This window comes from Leishmania major, chromosome 19, assembly GCF_000002725.2.
Source record: "Leishmania major strain Friedlin complete genome, chromosome 19".
NCBI classification, from domain to species: Eukaryota; Euglenozoa; class Kinetoplastea; order Trypanosomatida; family Trypanosomatidae; genus Leishmania; species Leishmania major.
This window is the reverse complement of record NC_007260.2, coordinates 468,624-491,928: the sequence shown is the minus strand read 5'-3', so window position 1 is coordinate 491,928 and position 23,305 is coordinate 468,624. Positions and strand designations below refer to the sequence as shown.

Below are 23,305 nucleotides of genomic sequence, written 5' to 3'. Positions count from 1 at the left end.
ATCCGCGCAGGCACACACGCGCGCCTACGTTTCCGAGTTTCTTATCGCCGCTTCTTTCGCGGGGCCGCCGGTGCGGCGATCTTCGCTTCGATGTCTCGCAGCGCCGCCGCTGTGTCGCCGACCTCCGCGACATCGTAGTTGGGGGTGATGACGAGCCCCATCTGCTCAGACAGCTGGGCACCTGTGGCGGCGGTAAAGCGCTTCAGGAGCGCACGCATGAGGACTTGCTGGGCCGCTGTGGCAACTCCGCCGACGGGTTCTATCCGATCGAGCACCGATGGCGCCGCCGACTCGTCGTCGTAGCCGTCTGCATCAACGCCTTTGCGGTCCTGTGTGTTCTCGTCCTCGTTCTCCTGCCCGCCGGCTGTAATCGGCTTTGTGGGAGGCGATCGCGAAGATGCCGTGTCTGCTCGACCGCCAGCCCCCCTGCGCGGCTTCGGGGAGGGCGGTGCTTGTCCTTGCAGGGGCCAGCGACGCGCTACCCACTCTTCTAGTTGCGCCGCTATGACGGTTGGCACACGTGCTGCGGCAGCGCCTAGTGCTGTCGTCGACGCTACCGACCCGCGCTCATCTGCCGCTGGTGCGGCTGAAAACGGGGCCCGGCTCGGGCACAGCGCCGGATCATCAGTTAGAGTGAACGGGGGCACGTTCAGTAGCGCCACCGCCTCTGTGGCAGTGGTCGCGGCATCAGTGTTGGTGCCTGAGATGATGGGCCGGCTGCCGAACTGTTTCCAGCGCGTCTGCATGAGCTTGACCGCCAAGTTCTTCATTGTCGCGGCCGCTGAAACGCGAACCCCAGCAGCGCCGTCGCCGCTGATGCCAGAGAGTAGCATTGGAGTGAGGGACACTAGCAGCGCCGCTTCGTGGCGGTGCGCTGAGACGTCGATCAGCTCCGACGACAGATCATCCGCGGCCTTGCGCGCCAGAAGAGAGCGCAGCAGTGGCAAATCGCTCGGTGGCGCATCACGCATCCTGCCCCCATGCTCGCGACGCGCGGTTGATCTATGTGGAGAAGCAGGAGAGAGACCAGCGGTGTCACGCGTTGTTGTTGCGGGGGACGGCGCGCGCTGACGCGGCGCGCCCCTGCCAGCCCCTTTCACACGTTGCTCGCCCCTGCCGATGCTACCGCCGGTGCACCGCTCGATCACGGCAGGCAACTCGCTGACACTGACCGCCCCCTTCCCAAGAGATAGACGAGGGGACGCGACATTCCCTTCTTCATTGCTGGCGGCGCGACCGGCGTTGCCAGTGCTGACGCTGAGCCCACCGCCACCTCTCGCGCTGCTGCGTGGCTTGCTGCTCTCGTCGTAGGTGTCGTCGCCGCCGTCGTTGACCACCTCCACGGCGTTGCCAGTGCTGGGCATCGAGAGCGGGTACACCACAAATTGCTGACACTCGAGGAGGAACACCACATCCATCTGCGACAGCCGAGGCGGCAGTGCCGGTGCCCTACCGCACGATCGGATGTCCTGCGAAGTCGCCACGAAGGCGTTCGCGGCGGGGGCGGAGGAGAGCTGGCTGCCTTGCTGCGCCTGCGACAACGCGCCGCCAATCGACTCACCTGGGAACAAGACACGGGGCAGCACGGTGCGGCCAGTGCGGCTCGCCTTCGTCCCGGGTGAGCTATTTGGATTGTCAGTCTCCGGTGGGACGTCTCCGGACATCATGCCGGAGCTCCGCTTTACTTCCTCGCGGTCTTGCTGCCGGTGCGTTGCGGGCTTGTCAGTGACCGACGGCGGCAGCAGCAGACGGCTGTAGGCGCTCAGGACAGAGGCGGCGTTGTCGCCGTCGCCGATGGCCCCAACTCCCTTGCTGCCTGTGCAATGTGCGCGTGCAGCGCCACTGGTGCCCTCGTTGCCAGCTGCTGATGCGGATGCAGACGCCGTGTGGAGTTCGCCGTAGAGGCGAACAAGCTCATCTTCGAAGGAACACAGACCGAGGTGCAGTAAGCTCACCTCCTCGCTGAGCAGGATTGGAAGAATGCCGGCGCCAACACCGTCGCTGCCACGAGCGCCGCCCTTGGCTCGCCGCTTCAGTTGTCTGCGAGACGATGTCGCGGTGAAGGCGGACCCAGACAGTCGCTGCGCTTCAAGGGCGTTGTGCCACAGCGTCACCTCGCTGCAAGGCGGGTGCCGCTGCAACTCCCACTGCTGGCGCCGGTGAGCCGTCACAGCTCGCGTCAGGTACGGCAGCGTGCCATCTCTCACCGATTCGGCTGCTCCACCGCCTTTTCCACCTCTGCTCGCGACAAGCACTTGGGACTGTGCAGCGACCTGCTCAAACAGAAGCGCCCTGGCGCGCTCCTGGTGGTGGCGCCGCCCGCTTGCCTGAAGCTGTCGCCGCTCCGTGCTGATCATGGCGTCGATGCAGTGATCGCTCAGCTGCAGCGGTTGCGTGCGGGTCGACACCAGGACCTCATCCTTGGCGAGACTCTCGTCCACGTCATCCTCACCATTGCGGCGCCTTCCATCCGCGGTGCCCGAGGCAGCGGCGCGCGCTTGGGTGGCCGCCACGGAGCCGACTGTGGACGCCAGCTCTGTGCCGGTGGGGTCCAGCAGCGCCACAAAGTTGTCGGTCGCCAGGACCAGGCGCGGCACAGGGAGGAAACGCAGTACCTCGCGCTTGCGACGCACCATCATCGACGGCCTAACACTTGCAGACTGCCGCCAATCGGCCGCTTGGTCGCTGTCGTAATCATCCATGGTGTCCGAAAAAGTGTACGCCTCCCTCATGTCACCATGCCCTCCGCGGTTGAGAAAGACAACTCGTCGGAAGGCGTGCGGGTTCGGCCGATACGTGGGCGGCACGCAGCCGTACCACTCGAGAAGCTGCAGCATCGCCGGTGTATGAGCGTAGTCGAAGGCGGTTAGCCCGTGCGCGTTCACTCGAAGCATGCACCGCAGAAACTCGCGCGGCACGGTCCCGGCGTACCCCGAGGAAGAGCCGCGAGAGCGATGCCGCAGCTGCTGGCGCAAACGAGTGCGTCGCTTCTGCTTGTCATGGCCGATATACCCGACACCGCTACGCAGGTTGGCGTCATCATCGTTGAGGTCGTCCTCGCTAGAATCGCCGTCGGGCGACTCGGGAGGCTGGTCGATTGGGAAGCGACCCGGCCGCCCGCTCACTGGCTCTGGATCAAGCCCGTTGGACACGAACCAGAAATAGCAGTACTCGAGGTAGTACTCCGCCAGCTGGCACTGGTCGTGAAGGACAAGCAGGTGGAGAAGCGTGTCACGATGTGCCCGGGTCTGGTAGCGAAGGTCGAGGGCGAACTCCTGCTGCGCATCCGCATTACCGGAGTGCTGCTGTGGCGCCGCTGCTGCGGTGCTGCTGGGGGCGACGGTGCCAGCCAGGAAGAGGTCAAGTACGGGCACCGCGAGAGCCACTCGCTGATCCAGCAGGAACATGATTGTCTCGAGCGTGGCGCTGGAGGGGCGAGGCGAGCGAAGGAGACGAGTCGAATGTAGAGCCCAATCAAGCTGGAGGTACATGAAGTAGACCGGCTCTGGCTCCACCACCGCCGGCGGCGTTGGGCTGGACGGTGCCAGCCCGCTAGCTTCCTTCGCCGCAGCCGATGCCTTGGTGGGCAGTGACGTCGTCGCCCGCCCTCGGCGCTGCACGACCTGTCGCGCTGCAGTCGTCTCCGCATCGGCGATGGCCTTGTGGCTGTCTTTAGCGGGCCCGACATCACCAATCTTGCCATCTAGGGTGATGCGGCGTTGAGCGGGCGGCCGCGGCAGCTGTGGTAGTGCCAGTGTGCGGCGCGGCTGCACCTCTACTCGTGTACTTGGAGTGGTGGCCGCCTCGGCGGTGTCCGCGGTGGCGGCCGACACGGCCCTCGCGCTGGATTGAGCCAGCGGCAGCTTCACTGCGCAGGCAGCCGCGCCGAGGCCCCATGTCACCGCTGTTACGCACCGGCGTCGCTCTTCTCCGGGGGCGAGACGACGGCGTCCATTCTGCACGCAGCTTTCCATAAAGCGCAGCTCAGCATCCACGACGGCAGCGGCACTCTCCTCCTCCTTATCCTCGCTCGCCTTGGGCTGTAGCAGCGGTGCGCCCGTGAGTGGGAGTGTGAGGCTTCGCTCATCGGGCGTCTCTACAATGTCTACATCCAGTGCTAGCGATGCCCTCTTCGCCGCTGGCGAGACGGGCGAGGTCGGCGTTTCCGGTGTCGACGCGGCGCTAGCGGAGAAGGGAGCCTTCGTAAGCTGGTGCACGGCTCTCGCATTTGTCTCCACCTTCGACGAGAAGCGAAAGACCTGCGGCAACGGCGACATCACGCCGCTGCCGACCCGTGCAGAACTTGACTTCCTTAACCTCTGAAAGGACCCCAGGAGCTCCTCGGCTCCGGCGGGGGCCACAACGTCTGGAGCAGGCGACACGCCCTCCGGCATCCCGCTCTTCACGTCTACGCGGTCATAGCGCATGGGGGCCATCTGCGCGCGCACCTCAGGAGGTGCGGACGTGTACAGGAATCGCAGCGTTGCGACGCTGCCCGCGGCGACTGCGAGCAGGTCGACATGACGCTCTTGCAGCGCCTCGCACCAGAGGAGGCGCTGCAGCCGCTCGAGTACGAGTGTCGCCTGCGACGTGGTGCTCACGCCGGCAAAGGACGGGTAGCTGCCGAGAATGGTCGTCGAAACCGCCTCCATCGCACGCGCGCTCACGCCCATGGACGAGTACGTCCCTCCAAAGGTGCCGGTCGACGACAGCGCCTGTTGCTGGGACTGGATGTTGCCGATGTGCTTGAGCACGATGTCTGGCAGGCGAAGCTGCAAGAGGTGCCGCAACATGTCCTTGTTGTCGTAGCGCACGGCGAGCTCGATGGTGTCCCACAACAACGTGCCAGACAGCCCATGCGACGGAGGCTCGCCAACATCCGTCAACGCAGCGAAACTACCTTTCTGTGTTACTTCATGCATCGGCGACGACGTGTTCTTGGTGCGCTGCCCACTCCCAGAGGCTGTCGCGGCAGTAGAGGGGGGAGTTCTCGCATCTGCCGACACGTGCGACGCTGGCTTGCTGCTTTTGCTCATGAGCGCCTCCGCTGCAGACATGGCCATGAGCTGCAGAAAGAGGTTCGTACGGCGCACAACGTGAGACCAGTTCGATATCGCCGATGGCACAGAGCGTTCCTTTGATCGTTTCTTTACCATGCTCGGCGATCTCGACGAGCTGGCAAGAGATGGCGGCGGCGACAGCGTCACCTGCGGGCTCTGTGCATGCACACCGCTGTGCGACGCCTTCAACTCCTCGGCACTCACCTCCTCGCGGACGGCGGCGCACATGACGAGGTAAATTGGCACTGCCGGCGCCCCCGGAAGCACCACGCGCAGCAGCTCGCTCCACGCCTTCGCCGTCGTCCGCACGGCGGTGTCCAGCTGGCCCGTGAAGTGCGCGTACAACAGATTCGTCCAGAGCGCGTTCATGCAGTCAGGGCTCGTCAGGAAGTCCGATGCGATATTCACGTTGTCCATCGCAAGCTGCAGCGCTGGCAGGGGGTGGATGTTCGGGTACACACCCCGCAGGAAGGCTCGCCGCGCGGGTTCGTTCGGCATATGCGTGAGTAGGGCACGCACGGTGCTGATCTCATGCTCAGGGTAGTAGACGCGGGTGGCGAGCAGCACGCGCACCACGACGTCCGCCAGATTTGTGCTCAGGGAGTAGTTAGAGGTGTCCGGAATCCCGGAGACGTCGTACACGCCAACACCGTCCTCACCGCCCGCCTCGGTGTCGCTGCCGTCGCCTCGCCGAGGCATGCTGCACGCTGTGCGCGAGCAGCACCACGACTCATCTCCGCCTCGGCTGCGATTGTGAGAAGCCGAGGATACGGCTGCCCCGCTCTGCACTAGGACGGAGATGAGCGGCGCGTGGGCGATGCGCGCAGCCAAGGAGAGCGCGGTCTCCCCGTCACACGAGGGCTGGAAGAGCACCGAGCGCAGTGCTTGCCCGGCCGCCGTGGCTGCCGCGTGCGAGTGTGGCGCTGACGGAGGTGAGGGCAGACGTAGGGCAGCGTCGCAGAGCATGTGCACCAGCGCCAGACACGTGTCCACCAAGGCGCGCGTCTCTGCATCCGCGGCAGGGTCGCTGGTGCACGGCGGCTCCTTCAGCACACTCATCGGCAGCTCCGACATCTCGTCGACGTCGCGCATCATGATCGACGCAGCATCGCTCCCGAGCACCCCGTGTGGAGTGTTGCCGGTACTGCCGTCACCACTGCCGCCGCTTCCACTTGTCCAGGCGAGCAGGCGAGCGTGCGTCTTGCGCAGCAGTCGTGTAGCAACGCTGTCGCCGCTTAGTGGGTGCTGCGCACTTACCGGGATTGCCGCCGCGCCGAAGGCGCGCACGAGTCGGAGCAGCTGCAGCGGTGTGTACTCCACGCATGTGTAGAGAAGGACGACGCGGTAGCAAATCCGCAGCGCTGCAATGAGTTGTTTCTTAAGTGACTCGGCCGAGAACGACGGCGTGGGCGGCGACGTTCCAGTCTCTCTTCCTGCGACGCTGTCTCTCCTTGACACAGATCCGCCTGTCAGTACCCTGCGGTTGGGCGTCACCGCGCCCCCTGGATCCACGGCGCTTGGCAAGCGGGTTACTTCCTCCGCCGAGGTGATGGTCAAGAGGGATGCGAAGGAGACCTTTGTGGCAAGCGCCGTCGCCGGCTGCGGGGAGGTGCACGGCTCCACCCCGCCACCGCCGCGTGGAATGGCCATCGCGGCACTCGGGTGCAGGGTCTGCTGCATCTTCTCGTACCGCGCACACAGGGCATCCGCTTGCTCGAACACCGAGTAGCGATGAGCGGCGGCGCCGTCGTCATCCTCGCCCGCAGCGGCGTTGCCTTCGTCGATGCCGCTGCCGTCGTGGACGTTTCCAGCGGTGCCTGCGGCCCGCCGGTCTCTTTGAGCGAATCCTGCGGCAGCTGCTCTGGTAGGCGCGAGCCGCATGCAGGGCAGATGTCGCCACTGGTGCAGGAGGCGGCGCGGGTGGCGCAGAAGCTGCTCGTTGAAGCACTCGCTCTCAGCGCTCTCCTGCGGTCCGTCGAGGCGCCTGCCCTCAAGGTGAGTGTCAGCGCGGCGCAGCGTTGCCGGCGCACACCCTAGCAACGGGGCGCGGAAGCGAAGGAGCAAGTCGACACACCGCTGCCCAGCCGCTTCGCCAGCAGTCGTCCGGATTAACGCCAGCGACGGCGTCGCTGGCGCAGACGCTCCTGTTAAGGAGAGCAGGGAGAGGGACGCTTCAGAGCCAACGCTGCACGACCTGCGCTTGCAGTTGGCTGCGTAGCTGTAGTGCGTGATGGGCAGATCAGCGGCGCCGCTGCCGGCCATGGCGAGCAGCCAGGCATCACTGCCGGTGCTGTCGAAGAGCCCGTTCGGCTGAGCACCGTGCTTCAGCAGCAGGTGCACCAGCGCCAAGGCCTCTGACAGCGAAGGGGCGCTTTTGGTCGCGGCGCTGGAAGACGACGAGCCGGCGGAGGCGGTGAAGGTGAGAGAGTCTACACGCGAGTTGCTGCCCGAGGCACCGCTGCCACACGTTGTCGCTACCACAATGCTCTCCTGAAGCGCTGTCCGTTGATATGGGTCGAGCCACGCCGGCTCTTTGTAGTCGACAAGAGAAGCAGTGGGGCCGGTCGCCGTTGGGGCCGTCGCGCCTGCGCCGCCGACAGCAACGCTGTCTTCGACGTGCTTGCCCGAGTGCGAAAACTGGGCCAAGGTGCTGGTGTCACATAGCTCATGGGGGTCGATCTCGGCAACCGCGGGTGCCGCGCCGCTGCCTGTCAGCAGGAGAGTCTTGACAATGTGCAGGTTGCCGGAGCGCACGGCGAGGCGGTACGGAGTCCAGCAGATCCACAAGCCGTCATCCGCCCTGCTCTTGCCAGCACTGCCATTGGCGCCGCCATATTCACCGCGGCCTGCGCACGAAGAAGCCGCTCCGACGACGGCGCGCACGGTGTGCGTGACGACGTTACGCACCCGCGCAGCCTCTTCTTTCCGCGTTCCCTCTTTGGAGAGGCTGGCCTGCGGCGGCGGCGTCGTCGATTGAGCGGTGCACGTATGCATGCCTTGCGCCGGTGCGTACAAGGGGCTCAGATTGTAGGTATCCACGAGGAACGCGACAACTTTTGGGAGGCCAAGCGTGGCCGCCAGCTGCAACACGGTGAAGCCCATCGGCGTCGTGAAAAGAGGCTCGTTGCCGATAACGGCAACGGCGTTGCGATCGGGGAATTCTCTCTCCGCTGCGTCTAAGTCCACTGTGCCGTCCCTGTTCCACGTGGCATGCTGCTCGACCGCGTCTCGGAAGCTCTGCGCCATCGAGCGGGTGCGCGCCGAAAAGGAGGAGTGCTGGCTGCTGCTACTTAGCGTGACCGAGGTTGCCAGCCTCACGTGTGCAGCAGGTTCGTTGATATGTGCCCTCACGTAGGCTGCCACGATGCTCTTGATTTCTTCGATGGCCCTTGCGCCGCCGTGAGAGCGGCCGTAAAGGCGAATCATGCGCGCCACCTCAAGACTTAGCGTTTTTCGGTGCAGCGTCACCTCCAAGGCGTGGCGGTAGTGCTCCCCCTCTTGCGCCGCGCTCGCCGGCAATGCCAACGTCGGTTGCGCAGTCTTACCATGTGCGCGGCTGCCAACATCAGACTTGGGGACGAGCAACATGCGGCAAAGCCAACCCATTGGTGCCGCCTCGAACTCGCTCTGCTGGTGTTGCTTCTGCCTGTGCTCGCCGCCCTTCTCCATGCTCACCGACAGCTGCGGGTAAGTGGAGTCGGTGGTCTTACTACTGAAAGCGTGATGAGTGCGCGATACCGCGGCGCGCTCGCGTTCGGTAGACGCTTCATTGGACATCCATCGCTGCAGACACAGCCACACGTCGCGGCAGAAGACAACTGCCCGCGTCGGTGCTACCACCGAGCCAGCGTGCTCTTGCAGGTAGCCAATCAAGAGCTCCGCGTCTGCCATTGCCGTACCTTGCTGCACCCCCAGCACTGCGCTCTCCGCCGCCACTTCGCTGAGGTACACGCACAACTCAGGGAGTGCGAAGCCGCGCAGCAGGACGCGCAGGGCGTCGTTCGGCGCGATGGTGGGTCCGGCGGCGCGCGTGAGGAGGAGGCGCACGAAGGAGCCTCGATCCTGCGCCATCGCGGGGCTGCGCTGCAACGCGTTTTCGTTTCGCTCACTCGCCAGCACCGGGTCAGTGCTTGCATCCGCAACGCAGGCTGGGCGGACGTCGCCGTCGCACGACTCGCTCCTCAGCAGCGCCCCCGAGCGCCGTACGTCCGCCTGCTGCTGCTTGTACAGCTGCACCGACGTGCAAAATGCAGCGGTGCATGGAAACAGGCTGGGCGGGGCGGACAGCATCAACTGCACCACGGAGTCAAGATGCTTCCTGTGCGCCTGGTGCAGGGCCATGCAGGTACCTTCGATAAGGGGGCCACCGATCGGCGAGGGCTGCAATGCAGCGGCGGCTGCGGATGTATTGCATGACGCCTCCCCAGCATCTGTTGCCGCGGTAGGCGACTTGGGAACACCATCACCTCCAAACGCCGCCGCAGCGCCTCCCACTTCCAGAGTCTCCGCACTGTCGATAAGCATGCTCACCAGCAGCTCGGCCGTGTCGGCTTGGTCATACTGCACAGCAACGAGCAAGGCTGTCTTGCCCTGCTTGTTCACAGCGTGCAGGGGCACTATACATGTCGCTGTCTGGTACGCAGGCGATGCACGTAACGTGGGGTGCAGGGCTACCAGCCGCGCCACCTCCTCCTCGCTGAACTGAACTAACATGTACTCCACCACGAGATTCAGCCCGCGACCCGCAGCCAGATGCAGCGCGGTGTCGCCGCGCTGATCGATCGCGCAGAGATCCAGCACTGCGCGGCCGCGGCGGAGTTCGTCCTTGCTGTACTCGAGGATGCGAAGCGCCGCCTCTTCCTGGCCATTCGCCACCGCCGTGAGGAGCGGCGTGTAGTTGGTGTAGGCGGCCGCGATGTTCAGCTGAGCGTGCCACGAATACAGAAGAGTGCGAATGATGCGCAGTTGCCCGCGCTCGCAGGCGAGGTGCAGCGGTGTGCAGTGAGTGCGCTCGTGAAGTATGCTGACATCCATGAAGGGCTTCTTGTGCGTCTCAGCCGCGGAGACGGCCTCTGTTAGCCGCGCCGTTGAGGCAGACGGTGCCGCGGCACCGCGTTGACCGGTGCCGCAGTTCACGTGCTTTGCCGCTAACGATGCCTTTTCGGTGTCGGGTGCGGCGGTGGCGGCCGCGACAAGAGCCGCCGGTGGCGCCTCGGCCCCGCCGCCTCGGCCCTTACGTGCACTGCTAGTGGCTGTTTTCCTCGGTTGGGTGCCGTTGAGCAGCGTCAACGCGGCCGCCTCGCTGCCGAATGCGATGGCAAGGTGCAGCGGGGAGCTACCTTCGAAGCCGCTCTCCGCGTCGATCCCGTCGCACTCCAGGAGCCGCTGCATAATGGCGGGCATGTTGTTGATGGCGCACCAGCACAGCGCAGTGGCGATGCCGGCGTGATTGAGAAGGACGGGCGACTTGGCGTACACGGCCCCGCCGCCGTTGTGGGACTGCAGCAGAGCCTCTGCAATCGATGTGCAGCGGTTCGCACAGGCAAGCTCGAGGCTGAGCAGCCTCGTGACGCGATCCATGCAAGCCGGCTGCGCGCCCAGCTTCAGGAGGCGAAGAGCGACTGCGACGTTGTTGTGGCGGACAGCGATTAGTAGAGCAGCCTCGCCTGTCGGGCTTTGCAGGTTGAGCGCGTCGACAAGGAGCTCTCGGGCTACCAACGACGGCCGCCGTGCTTGCGCCTCACCCCCCAGCACATCTTCCTCCCGCCCATACGACTTTGTCGAGTGCGGCGGATGCACTGGTTCTGCCGTGTTCTGCACCTTCCGCGCCGTTGCGTTCGATGCTGACGCCACACAGAGTAGATCGTAGAGGCAGTTGAGCAACACCGTTACACAGGCTGTTTGCTTGCTGAGACGTGCGTTCAGCGAGGACATGCGCGCCTCCTCCGTGCCGACGTCAACGCAGCTGCCTTCTTCCACGCCCTCGTCGTCCTGATCTCCGTTGTCGAGCACGACGCCGAGAAGCACCACGTGCAGCGGGGTGTAGGTGGACCGTGAGGAGGAGTAGATGGCGGAGGCGTCGAGAAGGGCTCGCTGGCTTTCATTCGACAAATAAGGCACTGCTGGCGCCGAGGTCTCGGCCGCAGCGCCACCGCTCTTCCTTGCCTGCGCAGCAGGCACCACGGCGGTAGTGGCGTCTCTGAAGTTCGCAGTACTGCAAACCGTGGCGCTGCCGTCGACGCGATCGGTGCCGCTTGGCGACGACGGCGACTGGGTCGCGAGTGAGCGGAGTCGGTAGTTGCGCAAGAAAGTTGTGTTCGCCACCGCGTAGCAGTGCTGCAGCGCCGCGCGTGCCTCGCTCTCGATAACAAGCCCAAAGTACGAGAGAATCTCCTCCACGGGAATGCGCTCCAGAAGCACCTGCACCACCTCTACGTAGCCAAGCGCACACGCTGCGTAGAGGGCGGTGCGGCGCTGTTGAGACTGCTGCTGCTGCCGCACGTAGGCATCACAGGCGCTCTCCTCGCCGGCGCTGAGGTTGCAGAAGCACGTGAGCGGGTGCGTTGCGATGACGTATGCCATGGTCCGCTGCCGCGACGCGAGTGCCGCGCAGAGCGGCGTGAGGCGAGCATTTTCGGGAACGATGTCGTGCCAATACACGTTGACTGAGAAGAGCGATGGCGCCTCGCCGGCGCTGCTAAGTCCCATTCGCCGGTTTCCTAGACGCCGTTGGCACTGCTGCGTGCACCGGCTGCGCTCCCCAGCGTCGTTTTTGTCGGCCGCGTCGGGCGAGGAGGAGGATGGCAACGGATAGAGCTCGTGAGGAGGGCAGTGGCAGCTGTGCCGGTAGATGCGGACAGGAGGGTAAAAGATGTCCGCGGGGTCGCTGTTGTTGAAGACGGAGCTGCTGCCGGCTGCTGTGCTGGTGGCACCGCCTCCAGGAGTGTTCAGAAGACGCTGCACCTGCATCATCGCAGCGTGTGTGCGGCGGTCGCGCGAGCCGATAAGCAACAGCGACGAATGTGCCGCCGGCGCCGCACCTTGTGGTGCCGCTGCATCGACACCGTCGAACTCGCCCTCCTCGTCCTCAACCGCCACGTCATCGCCGTGGCCGAGGCTGGGCAGCTGCTGCTGTTGCTGATTCTTGTTGCTGCTCCGCTTCGTCGCTGCGATAAGCGACACATCTGTGAGCACTGACAGCATCTCCGTGAATTTGACTGTACTGTCCAGCAGCGCAATAGGCTGAGATGGCTGGGACGGCGGCACCGCTGAGTGTGGTGCCTTCGCGCCAATCGGTTCGCTGACTCGCTGCTGCTGATGAGACATGCGCGCGGTTTTCCCGGCAGCCACCATCGCGTCAGCAGACGTGACCCTTACCCCTTGGTGGGGCGGTGGGGGTCCGAGCAGCAGCTCAGCCGCGTCGAAGCTGAAACGCAGCACTGCATTGGATACAGATAGCGACGAAGACGGCGACGACGCTGACAAGGGCGGCGCGCTGTATTCGACCGGCGCGCACCTGCCTCTCCCTTTGCCCGACGACAGTCCCGCCGGCTGAGCCCCCTGTTGCTGCTGCTGCTGTAGCCTTGCCCACGTGCGTGTTTGATGGTCATACCAGCTTCTCCAGCCACAGTCGTTCAGTGACAGGGTCGCGGCTGGGTAGAGGCGAGACTGCAGCGCCGGTGGTGGGGGTGCAGCTGATGTCGTGGCCGCGGTGGCTTTGGCTACGCTGCCGAGCCGCAGGCCCAGCGCGATCTCCTCGAAGTCGGTGTAGTTGTTGAGCCGCAGACGCAGTGTGCCCGCGGATGGGTCGAACAGCAGCCCCAGCACCAGCGTGGCCGCGACCTCGCAGCGAACGCGGGGCAACGAAGCAAAAGATGATGCAGGGAGAGAGGGAGAAGTTGCACCACATCGGCTCTTCCTCGCGCGCTCGCTGGCCTGATTCGCTGCGGTCTTCTGCCCCGCTTCCGCTTGCTGCTGCCGAGCCTTCGTGACTGCCCTCGCCACGTCTTCTTGGCAGGCTCGTGTGATGATGGGCAGCCACATGTTCGTGCTCGCCGTCGCAGCAGCAGCGGCGGCGTTCGCCTCGGTGGTGTGTGCTGGATTGCCATTGGCGGCTACAACGCGATTGCGTGGAGCATCTTGCGCCGCTGTCGTCCCGGCTTCTTTTGCCGGCGCCGGATACGACCAGCGCGGCAGTTCCAGCCGCAGATATACGGGGGCGGCGTTTGCACAAGCGTCCGCAGCATCTCCGCCCACGTCGTAGGGCGGGCTCTGCATCGCTGTGATGGCACGAACACTGTTTCGCTGATGCTTCCACACAGCCAAGTAGAGAACATCGGTATCGGCGTCGTCGTCGTCGCTCGGTGTTGTCGATGCCTCACCGGGCTCCACCACCACTGCCGCTGCCGCTGCCGGCGAGGCTTGCGCAGTAACGCGAGTCGACAGCAGGCGTGACGCCGCGACTTGTTCGTGGGCAATCACCGATACCGACACACCCGCCGACCAGGCGCCGCTCCCGCTTCCGCCCCTCTCCTTATCCTGTGCCGCGCCCCCCGCGCCACATTCGTGGCCTAGATGCGTCACCACATACGGCGGAGAGGAGCTGTGCGTGCACCCGTTCGCCTGAGCGGCGGTGATGGGGTTGCACAGCCCGACTACCACACAATTCTCGCACAGTCGGTGCATGGCGTCCTCGGAGAGAGGGCTACTCGCTCCACGTGCGAGCACTTCGCTGTCGATGGCGGGTGGCGTTGCACCAAGGTAATCGGCCGCGTGCATGGCTACGAGGTACTCCACTGACATTTGGACCTCATAGTAGAAGCTGGGCTTGGCTGGCGGCGGCGGTGCACGATGGACGCAGAGACTCGCCAGGTTCTCCGCTGCGGTACCAGTGCCGCTGCGCCAGGGGTAGTGGTCGCCCGACCCGTCGCCGTCGTCGTGGTGGTCAGAGACGCTCTTGCCCGCCGCCCCGGTCGCGGAGCTACCGTACAGGGTGCGCAGTGCTTGCCGCTGCTTTTCATCGTGCGCGGCTCGACGCACATCCTCTAGCGGCATGGAGAGCGAGTAGCGAACCGGCAGGGCTGACATCAGCAAGCCGGTGGCACTGCACGCCTGCCACGGATTCACGAGCCGGTGAAGGCGAGTTCCGCGGGCGGTTTGGCGTTCCCCATCGCCGTTGCTGCTGCTACCGTAGTGCCCATGCTCTTCCGCGAAATTGGCCTGGCTGATAGTTGCGTGCACGTACCACGAGCTGGCTGTCATGTCGATGGCCGTGTCAGATCGCATGAGGAGCGCCGTGATGGGCTGGCTACGCGGGGACAGCGAGCTCAGGCTGCGGTTGAGGCGGTCACGTAAGTTTTCGTCGTGACGGCAATCGTCTCCCCCAATCCCAATGAGCGTCTTCTCCTGTTCGGCAAGAGAGATGAGCTCCCTGCTGGACTGCTTCGCCCCTCCCTCACTGCCGGTGCCGCGCGCGGTACCCAACGTGGTTGTGATGGCAGTGGTTGGCTGCAACGGGCCATAGCTCCACGCATCCACGCGCTGCAGCTGCGGCGTCGTGAATGCTGGGCACATCTGGCAGCGCAGTGGGCACACCGCGACCGCAGTCAAGGCGTCTAGCTGATGTTGCTGCAGGATGTGTACGAAGGAAGATGGGGCCGTCACTGCAGAGGCGAGCGGCGCTTCCCTGTGGTCTGTGCGAGGGTTCGCGGCAGCCGCGCCCTGCAGGGGCGGGGGCGCCTTGGCGTGCAGCCGGGCTAAACTCTTGCCGCTGCTCCCGAGCCCGTGCATGGTGCTTGTGGCCGCGGAGGAGGCGCCGTCGCCGCTGCTCGACCGTGCCTTGAATTTGCCCAGCAGCGTCTCCCACTGTGCGTCTTGTCGCTGCCGCTCATACTGCAGCATAGCGTTGCGCACTGCAAGGAAGAGTTGTAGGCGGTGAAGAGCGCCGTTGAGAAACACCGGCGGCGGCACGGGAGCTGCTCGGGACGCGGCTGACATCGACAGCGCACCGAATGCCGAGACACCCGTGGAGCCGGTGATGTCGTCGTCGTCCGCGTCGTTGGCGTCTTCCGCCTTCTTGATACCGCCCCCGCGTGTCATCGACGCGTTTGCTGTCGTCGCTGGCTTGCCGGTGTGGTTGGAGTGCTGAGAGCCGTGCCGCCCACCGCGCAGTGCATCATCGTCGACGGAGGCCGACGACGCGGCACTAAGGAGGAGGAAGCCCAAGGTAGCGAGCAGCTTCTCACCCCCTGCGCTCACGTCGAGTAGCTGGGCATTGCGCAGCGCTGCGAGGGCCGACTCGTCGGCCTCGTGGTCGGCGCCGCCAGCGATGTTGCTCATGCTCACTGCATCCGTGGCGTTCTCTTCGAAGGAGAGAGGCAACTTGTACGCGGGCTCCTGACTGCGGGCCGCCAGCACCTGCTCTGCTACGCTGAGGAACGCTTGTACGCGCTCCACCAGCGCTTGCTGGTATACGTAGCACGCGCGCGAGGACATCACCGCTGTTGGTGCCGCGGCTATGTTCCATGGGGCGCTCATGAAGAGCAGCACGTGCAGCGCGTTCACATGCCAGCTCTGCTGCTCCACCAGCCGGGTCAGCACGTCGAGCTGGCCGCCAAGGAGGCCCGCGAAGAAGCATGTCTGGCAGTCCACCGGGTGGGAAAGAACGCTGCCGTAGGAGACGCTTGAGGAGAGAAGCAGCTGCGCCACGGCGTCGGCGCGACCTTCGGCCACAGCACGCAGTAGCACGGGGCCCAGGTCTGGGAGAGCGCGCGACGAGCGTAGTGAGGCGTGCGCTTCACATGCGTAGACAAGGCGGCAGGTGGTCGTCACCACATACTCCCGCGGGACAATGTTGAGAAGCTGCGAGATGGCAAGCGGGTCCATGACACGTTGAACGTACCACTCGACGAAGGCGCAGATGGAGTGCGAGCTCTGATGATGTGCGCCGCCGCCAAGGGGCCGTGGGGCGGCCTGTGACGACGGCGACGCGGCGGAAGTCACGTAGATCTCGGATGTGAATGGAGCGGGCTCCCGCAGCGCCAGAACACGGGCGGAAAAGGAGAGAATGAGCTCGTTGCGGAGGCGAGACGTCACCTCCGACACAGGAAGCGGCAGGCGCAGCTGACGCCGCAGCCGACGAACCCGCCGCTCCATTCCGACAAGCCGTCGCGAAAACTGTGACGTCAGCTCGTTCATCGTGGGCTCGTTTTCTCCATCTCTGCGTGCGCCACCGCCGGTGAGCGTGAGTGCACCATGCGAGTCCGTGCTGTTCCTTGCACCAATGCCGTCCTTCCTCACGTTGGCGCGCATTATGGGCCCCGCCTTTGTGCTGCCGCCCTGCAGATCGCCCGTGCTCTGCCGCCGCTGCTGGCTCAACAGCGGCGTCGCCTGACCTTCGACTAGAATCGAGTTGCTTAACCCCTCCACCTCCTCGAGCTTCAGCAGTACGTAGTACACCTTCTCCAAACGGCTTTGCAGTTTCTCCTGCTCCTGTGTGTAGTGCTGAAGCGGCGCGCCACGCTTGTACAAGCGCAGGTGGTAGTGGAACGGAGAAAACTTGTGCTGCTCCGGCGGCAGCAGCTGCTGAAGCTGTATTTCCGCCGTGAGATGAACGGTGTCGCTCGCTGCTGTCGATGTCGATATGGATGCTGCATGCTGGTGGATGTCCTCCTCGAGCGCATCGTAGTAGGCGTGCAGAAGGCGGTTTCGGCCGCGGCAGAGTACGGCTTGCCGCTGCAGCAAACGCGCGGCCGCCTCGAGCGCCTCCAGCGCCTCGTAGAGGGCCTGCTGACGGGACACCCCTGTAACGCCGCCAGGCCTCGCTCGACCACGGATGGCGCGAGAGCCGCAATAGTTCCCGCGCTGCACTGCGTTCGCCGCCTCAGCTGGCGCAGGAATTGACTTCACGACGGCGCGGAGCCACGCGTCGAATGCAGCGGTGGTGCACGTGCACGGGTTCAGCTTTTCCAGCAGTGCCACGGATGCGTCGGCTTGCTCGCCGTCTTTCAGTTCCATTAGCACCTCAGGCGGCACCAGAGGCTGCTCTTGGCGCATCGCCAAGGAGTACAGTCCGCCCCTTGACAGCTCCGCCGACGCGTCGGCTTCCCGCTCGTGCATGAGATAAGTGGCCGCCTCGGCCTGCAAAGCCTCGTTGAATGGTCGCTGTGGGGTGTGCCGCACTGCGTCCGTTTCTTGCAACGCCATCTTCGGCGCCGTCTCTAGCTGGACAGCCGTCTCCATGGAGGTGCGCATCTTGCTCGCGCAGCCAGAGAATGGGTCTCAGCGGACGGTCGATTGAAGGAAACGAGGGAGGAAGAGGAGGGGCGCGCACACACTGCCGTCGATGCGATGGGGATATTCGAGGAAAATCACGCAACCCAGCAGTGCAGTGACCGGGGGTGAGATGGGGTGGGGAGCAGAAGAAGCAAACTGAAAAAACGTGGCGACAAGAACAGCTGCACGAACGCCACAGGAGCTCAGCGACTGCAGGATGCGAGTGTGTGTGTGTGTGCGTGTGTGTCGGAGGGAGGGGAGGGGGTCAACGGCTATGATGGCGTTGGTGGTGGGCGATGAGTTTAAGTCTAGGGTGGCGGTGGTGGTGGTGAGGTAGTGTACATCCATACATGTGAAAACAACAACAAGAGAAGAGCTATAATGCCACAGGCGTGCATGCAGAGATAGAGAGGGAGAAAGGGATGGACTGTGTGTGTGTGTGTCGGGGGGGGGGATAGTAGAGCGCACAATGAGCACCAACACCACACCAGCAAAGCCACGGCAACACGGACACACAAGCAGGACAAGAATTCACACGGACGACGCAGGGTGAAAATACATCTATGAGGGCAGCGGCGCGATTGTAGCGGTGCGCACGCGCGTCTCTCTCCCTCTCACACCGTGTGCGTGTGCCTGTTTGTAAGGAGACGAAGGGGAGGGGAGGAGGAGGGGGGGGCGAGCGTCGAAAGAGGGAACACCACCTAAACAGCGAGAAAACAACAACAAACAAAAACGACTCGCGAGGCGTCAGAGAAAGAACAAAGAAGGAGATAAAGATGGCACAGACACACGCACACACACACATGCACACAAGAGCGAGCCTTGATGCAAACGCCCGCTCCACAGCCGCCGCCGCCGCAGCAGCAGCAGTGACGGCGGAGGCCAAGGTGGTCGTGGGATGACGGTGGCTGTGATGCGGCAACCAACCAACTAGCAATCAATGCAACCAACTCGGGCGAGGAGAGAGAGAGAGAGGTCCGGAGAAGGGGTAAGGGAGTGGGGGTGGGGGTCTAAGCGCTAGCCACCCTCCTACTAGTGACTTGTCCCGCAGAGTGCGCGTGATTCGATTTTGGCTCACGCGGTTGCGTTTGTGGCGGGTGTTACTGTGAGGCCGAACCGATCGGTAGTAACGAGTTTCACTTATGGCCCAAGCCCACGCGCCCCTTATGCGCGCTTACGGACAAGAGACGATAGACGTTGAGGTGCAGGGCTTCCACTCCTGAGGAAGAGAAGGAATTCAGGAACCAAGAAGAGAGACGCGTGAAGGAAGGGCATTTTGGTAGCAAGAACTGCACCACTGACGTGGCAGCGGCACGGCACCGGCTGTGCGTAGCCACGCTTGCCCGTCTTATCCTCCTCGACCTATACACGCCATCAGTAAGAGGTGGAGAAGAGGATCCTGTCTCATGAACAGCTTGGAGAAAGAGAGAGGAGGGTGGTGAGGCTGAGGAGCTGCACTTCACCGCTCCTCCGCCTCCTCTCCTTCACATTTCTGGCTCGTTCCGCTCGCTTGTGTGCGATCCAACTACATACACAGGCAGGCGCACTGACAACAAACAGAAAACACGGACATGGCAGACATGCATGCGAAAAGATGAAGGGCGGGGATATGCAGGGTTCGAGAGGAGGAAGGGGGGGGCGGCGGCGGCAGGGCGAGGCAACAAGGGTGGGCCTACGGTGTGGATGTGACGTAGGCGCGCATATATGCCCTGTCTGCGGCCTCTGTGCGCGCGGACTCGGTGCACTTGTCATCCATCGCTTCTCTCTCCACCTTTCGCACGCGCAAGTCGCATCTTCTCAAAAACGCACCCACTTACACACCCACTCACACACATTACGCCGCATGCTGATCCGTTAACGCGCAGCGCGCATGCGAAGACTCCACCGCCCTGCACGCACCGGAACGAGCCAATGGGCCGGCGGCGGCAGCGGCGGACAAGAGCGAATAAATCAACAACGACGCACACGTGCACGCGCAGCGCCGCTAACAAGGGTGAGTCGGAGGCCGAGAGCGTCGAGCACATGCGACGGGGGGGGGACGGCAGCTGCCTCCCCATCACAAGAACGGCAACGAACGACATGACTAACTGCATTCTCTTGCACCGCTTACAACGGCAACAGTGCCGGGGGGGGGGAAGGGGGCGTCAGCAGCGCACCTTTCCACAACCTCCACTCCTCCTCTTTTCGGCGTTATCCTCGCAGATGGCGTCTGCACGGCTTCTTCTCGTGCTTCCTACTGCGGGATCTTCTTTGTCATCTCCTTCACCGAGTTCGTGAGCCCCACGACCTGCTCTCGCCACTGCGACACATGCTGCGCCAACGCCTTCACCTCCTCAAGGCTCAGCACACGCGACTCCACCCACGTAATGCGCACCTCCCTCTTCAAGCCGTCCATGCGGCCCTTGATAATGCCGTGAGCAAGCGCCTCGAGCAACAGCGGCTCCGCTCCGCTATCCGGGACACCGCACCGCTGCGCCACGGCGTGAAAGGTAAAGGTGCGCTCGCTCAGAGGGGTGTAGAAGATGAGATGCAGCAGCGCCATGAGCCGCACCTTGCGGTGCAGCGTCGCCGACGCGCTCACGAGCTGAGGCTCCTGTGAAATCTGCTGCTGGTGCTGCCGGAAAAAGGCCTCGAAGTTGGCCACATCGCCTTCGTTGCACAGCCGCATCATCTCCAGCGCCCAGCGCTGCGGGCACGCCTCCCGCTGCAGCCGGGACACAAATTGGTCGAAGTTGAGCAGCTTGCCGAAGTTGAAGATTTTGTCTGAGAGGAGACCGGCGACCACCGTCTTGTACGCCAGCGCGGTGACGTCCTCGTCGCGCATGGGCAGGTCCGCCTTCTCCAAAAAGATAATGATGTCGAACGCGTTTTTGTAGTAACTCGTGTGCTGGCGCCGAATCTCGTAGTCGCGACCGCGCGCCATGCCGTACAGCGCGACCAGCACCGGCTCCACCTCGTGCATCTTGAGGCCGTGCAGGTACATCTCGGTCTGCTCCAGTAACTTGCGTGCCGTGTGCGGCGGCGACCCAGGCACCGCCGCCAGCGCCGCGCTCTCCTCGGGGCTCGTGCTCTCGAGGAGCAGGAGGGCACGAATGCACAAGGCAGCGTAGTGCCCCTGCTCCGAGCTGCTATGGATGAGAGAGGCGCAGGCGCCTTCGACAAGCTCCAGCGCTGTCTGCGTCGTGCTATGCGGAGCGAAGCAGACGGAGCGAACAATCATGACGTACGCGATAGGCGAGATATCAGCCCGTACGGCCACAATGACGTCCGCGTACAGCTCGTACGCGTCCTCCAACACCATCGGGTCACGGATCAGCTGCAGCAGTTCACTTGACAGCTCATACCAGAAGCGTTGCTCAAAGTAGTCGAGCGCGCGCGACACCGTGGCAGCGGCGCTGGCGTTGTTCTTCGCCTCCAGCCTGCTGCGGAGATTGACCAGGTAGGCCTGTGCGCGGGCCTCAGGAGTCGACATGATTTTCGCGTGTCTGCAGCTTGATGTGTATCGTGACAGGAGAGACAACACGAAAAGGCCCAACGGGTTATGTGGGAGAGGGAGTGCGCCTGTGCAAGCTCGAAGAGCCGTTGCTGAGGGGAGGGAGGGGGAGGAGTTTGTTTCTGCTGGCGCGTCAGCGTGGGTGGAAAAGAGAAAGAGAAAGAGAGCTGTGTAGGCGACGCTTGGTGAGGTGAGGCGGGGGGTGTGCGTGGGTGGTGATGGAGAGTTACAAACGGAAGGAAGACGACAAAGCGGACGCGCGACCGAAGGCTGAGCTGCGTGGCGTCGACCTATCTTGTTCCCGTATGTATTGCGTACACTTGTGTTGAGCGAGGTGTGGGCAGCAGAGGGAGAGCAGGCAAGGCGGGCAAGCGAGGAGGATGGCGTGGGACAGAAGCGACGGGGCACACCCTAGTCGGAGCGAACGGGGAGAGCACCAGCGCATTGCATGCCCCACTCTTTTTAGTGCCAGAGGCAGCCGCCCATGTATGCGGTCCCCGTCAGGCACATGCATGCGCTCGTGCGCGCGGGTGTCGCGCTGCGCCTCATGCGCGTTCCTGCACAAGGAATCAGCCAGGCATACCAAGACGTGTCGACAGCCTTTACATGCGTGACAGGCGACCCGCCCACCCATCCTCCACAACAGAAAAGAAAGGAACACGGAAGCGATTCGGTGCAGCTCGTGTTGCGGGAAGCACGCACGCAGACGGACGCACCGCCACCGCTGGGCACCCCCCCTTCGTCTCGCACGGGTACTTCGTTTTCACGGACGCGTCGAGACGCACCAGCGCACCGATTCCATCCTTTTCAACAACAACACAGATGCGCAGTATACCCGCGCGCAGAGAGATCAACGCGACCGCACCAACATTGCAACATTGGAAAGACGCAACGGATGACACACCCGCCCACACAGGCACACACAACACACAACGCACAACACATGCAATACCCACAACAGTCCACGACATCCGATGAGCACGCGAGGAGACAACACGCCCACATACTTACGGACGTGCGTCTATTCAATCCTCCTGCAAACACCTTGACGCGGGCGCGGCAGTTGTCGTGCGTCTGGTTCTCTCCCCCTCTTCTCCTCCGCGTTGCATGTGAAAAGAGACCACGAAAGGGCGTGGCGTAAGAGATGGAGAGAGGGATACGGGGGCGCAAAGCACTGCACCCATCAAGGACCCTTCTTCCGCTTCGCCATCTCGTCTTCCGCAGATGCTACTCTCGCGTAGGATGACAACTTCGTTTGGATGACCTCGATGAACATCCACATGAGGATCACCTGCGGCACACACCGCACCGCCTCGACAAAGGCCCCAGCGTACCAGCCCCGGATGCCCTCCTTGGCGTAGATCTGTCGCAGGCAGTCGCCGACGCCGCGGTAAACTGTCTTGTCGGTGCCTTGGCCAGACATGCCGATGCGCCTCTTCGCTACGTCGAGTGGAAACGCTACGAGGATGGAGGCTATCGCCGCGGCGGAGCCGCCGACCATCGTTGACAGCACGTTGCGCGCCGCGTCATTGCCCTTGAAGAGAAGCGGGTCGGGGCTGTCCAGCACGGCGTACTTGATCGTCTCGTACGTGGCGAAGCTGACTAGGATGTCTGGCACGCGCTGCATGAGCGACGCCCCGAGGCCGCGGTAGAAGTTGCGCAGCGAGCGCGTCTCCCGATAAACGAGCCCGCACGTATTTGCAATGCCGGTAAACTTTTTCTCGCCAGACATGAGGCGGAGGCGGACAACTTCGCCCGGATAGACGGCCGCGCCGGCGATCGTGGCGGAGATGCCGCCGGCGCCGCACTTCATGACGAACTTCTCCAGCCCCAGCCCGCGCGATGCCGCGGCGCTGGACGTGTTGCTATTGTCGCTACTACCGTCCGCCTGGTGGGTAGGCAGCGCCGCGGCCGCATGACGACGATCCAGCCAATCTTGGAATAAGAACTTGAGCTGGGTGTAGAGCAGAAACTGAATACCGCTGTACGGCACTCGAATCACCATCGAGGTGAGGTTGCCGCGCCAGAAGCTTTTCAAGCCTTCCTGCGCATATATGTGGTGCACCAGTTGAGCGATGCTGTAGCTCTTGTGCTGCCCGAGTTGCTGCAGCACGACGATGCGTTGAAAAGGACTGAGGAGCGACTTGGCGAGTGCCCCGCCAAAGCCGCCGGCGACTACATCCACCCACGCGGCATGCTTCTTTTCACTGCTGGACATGGACAGAACTGCGCGATAACCAAGTGCGCGGTGGGGTGGAAGGGAGGAGGAGGGGGAGGGGGTGGCGAGGGCAAGGACTACTCACGACAGACGACGTCGCCGGCGATACGAGTTTAAAAGGCTATAAGTGAGGAACGTTTTCAGGTCTGTCGGCACAGAGAGACTCACAATGACAAGGCTGCTGTCTGTCTACCGCCCTCTCTCTCTCTCTCTTTCCCTCCACAAATCGATCTATGCGCTTGTATGTAGGATCATGGACTA

General features: G+C 63.7%; 3 protein-coding genes across 3 annotated transcripts; all 3 read right to left on the bottom strand.

Moving 5' to 3' along the window:
- Nucleotides 1-41: 41 nt before the first annotated feature.
- Nucleotides 42-17,312, bottom strand: LMJF_19_1130 (conserved hypothetical protein; the record flags this gene model as incomplete). Its single annotated transcript, XM_001682644.1, has 1 exon — nt 42-17,312. The coding sequence occupies one exon, from the start codon at nt 17,310-17,312 to the stop codon at nt 42-44; it is 17,271 nt and encodes a 5,756-aa protein (XP_001682696.1).
- A 2,254-nt stretch (nt 17,313-19,566) lies between these two features.
- On the bottom strand, nt 19,567-20,805 carry LMJF_19_1120 (putative proteasome regulatory non-ATP-ase subunit; the record flags this gene model as incomplete). Its single annotated transcript, XM_001682643.1, has 1 exon — nt 19,567-20,805. The coding sequence occupies one exon, from the start codon at nt 20,803-20,805 to the stop codon at nt 19,567-19,569; it is 1,239 nt and encodes a 412-aa protein (XP_001682695.1).
- Nucleotides 20,806-22,009: 1,204 nt separating this feature from the next.
- On the bottom strand, nt 22,010-23,044 carry LMJF_19_1110 (putative mitochondrial carrier protein; the record flags this gene model as incomplete). The annotated part of the gene is made up of 1 exon (XM_001682642.1): nt 22,010-23,044. One exon carries the CDS (start codon nt 23,042-23,044, stop codon nt 22,010-22,012), a length of 1,035 nt encoding a protein of 344 aa, XP_001682694.1.
- Between the last annotated feature and the right edge of the window lie 261 nt (nt 23,045-23,305).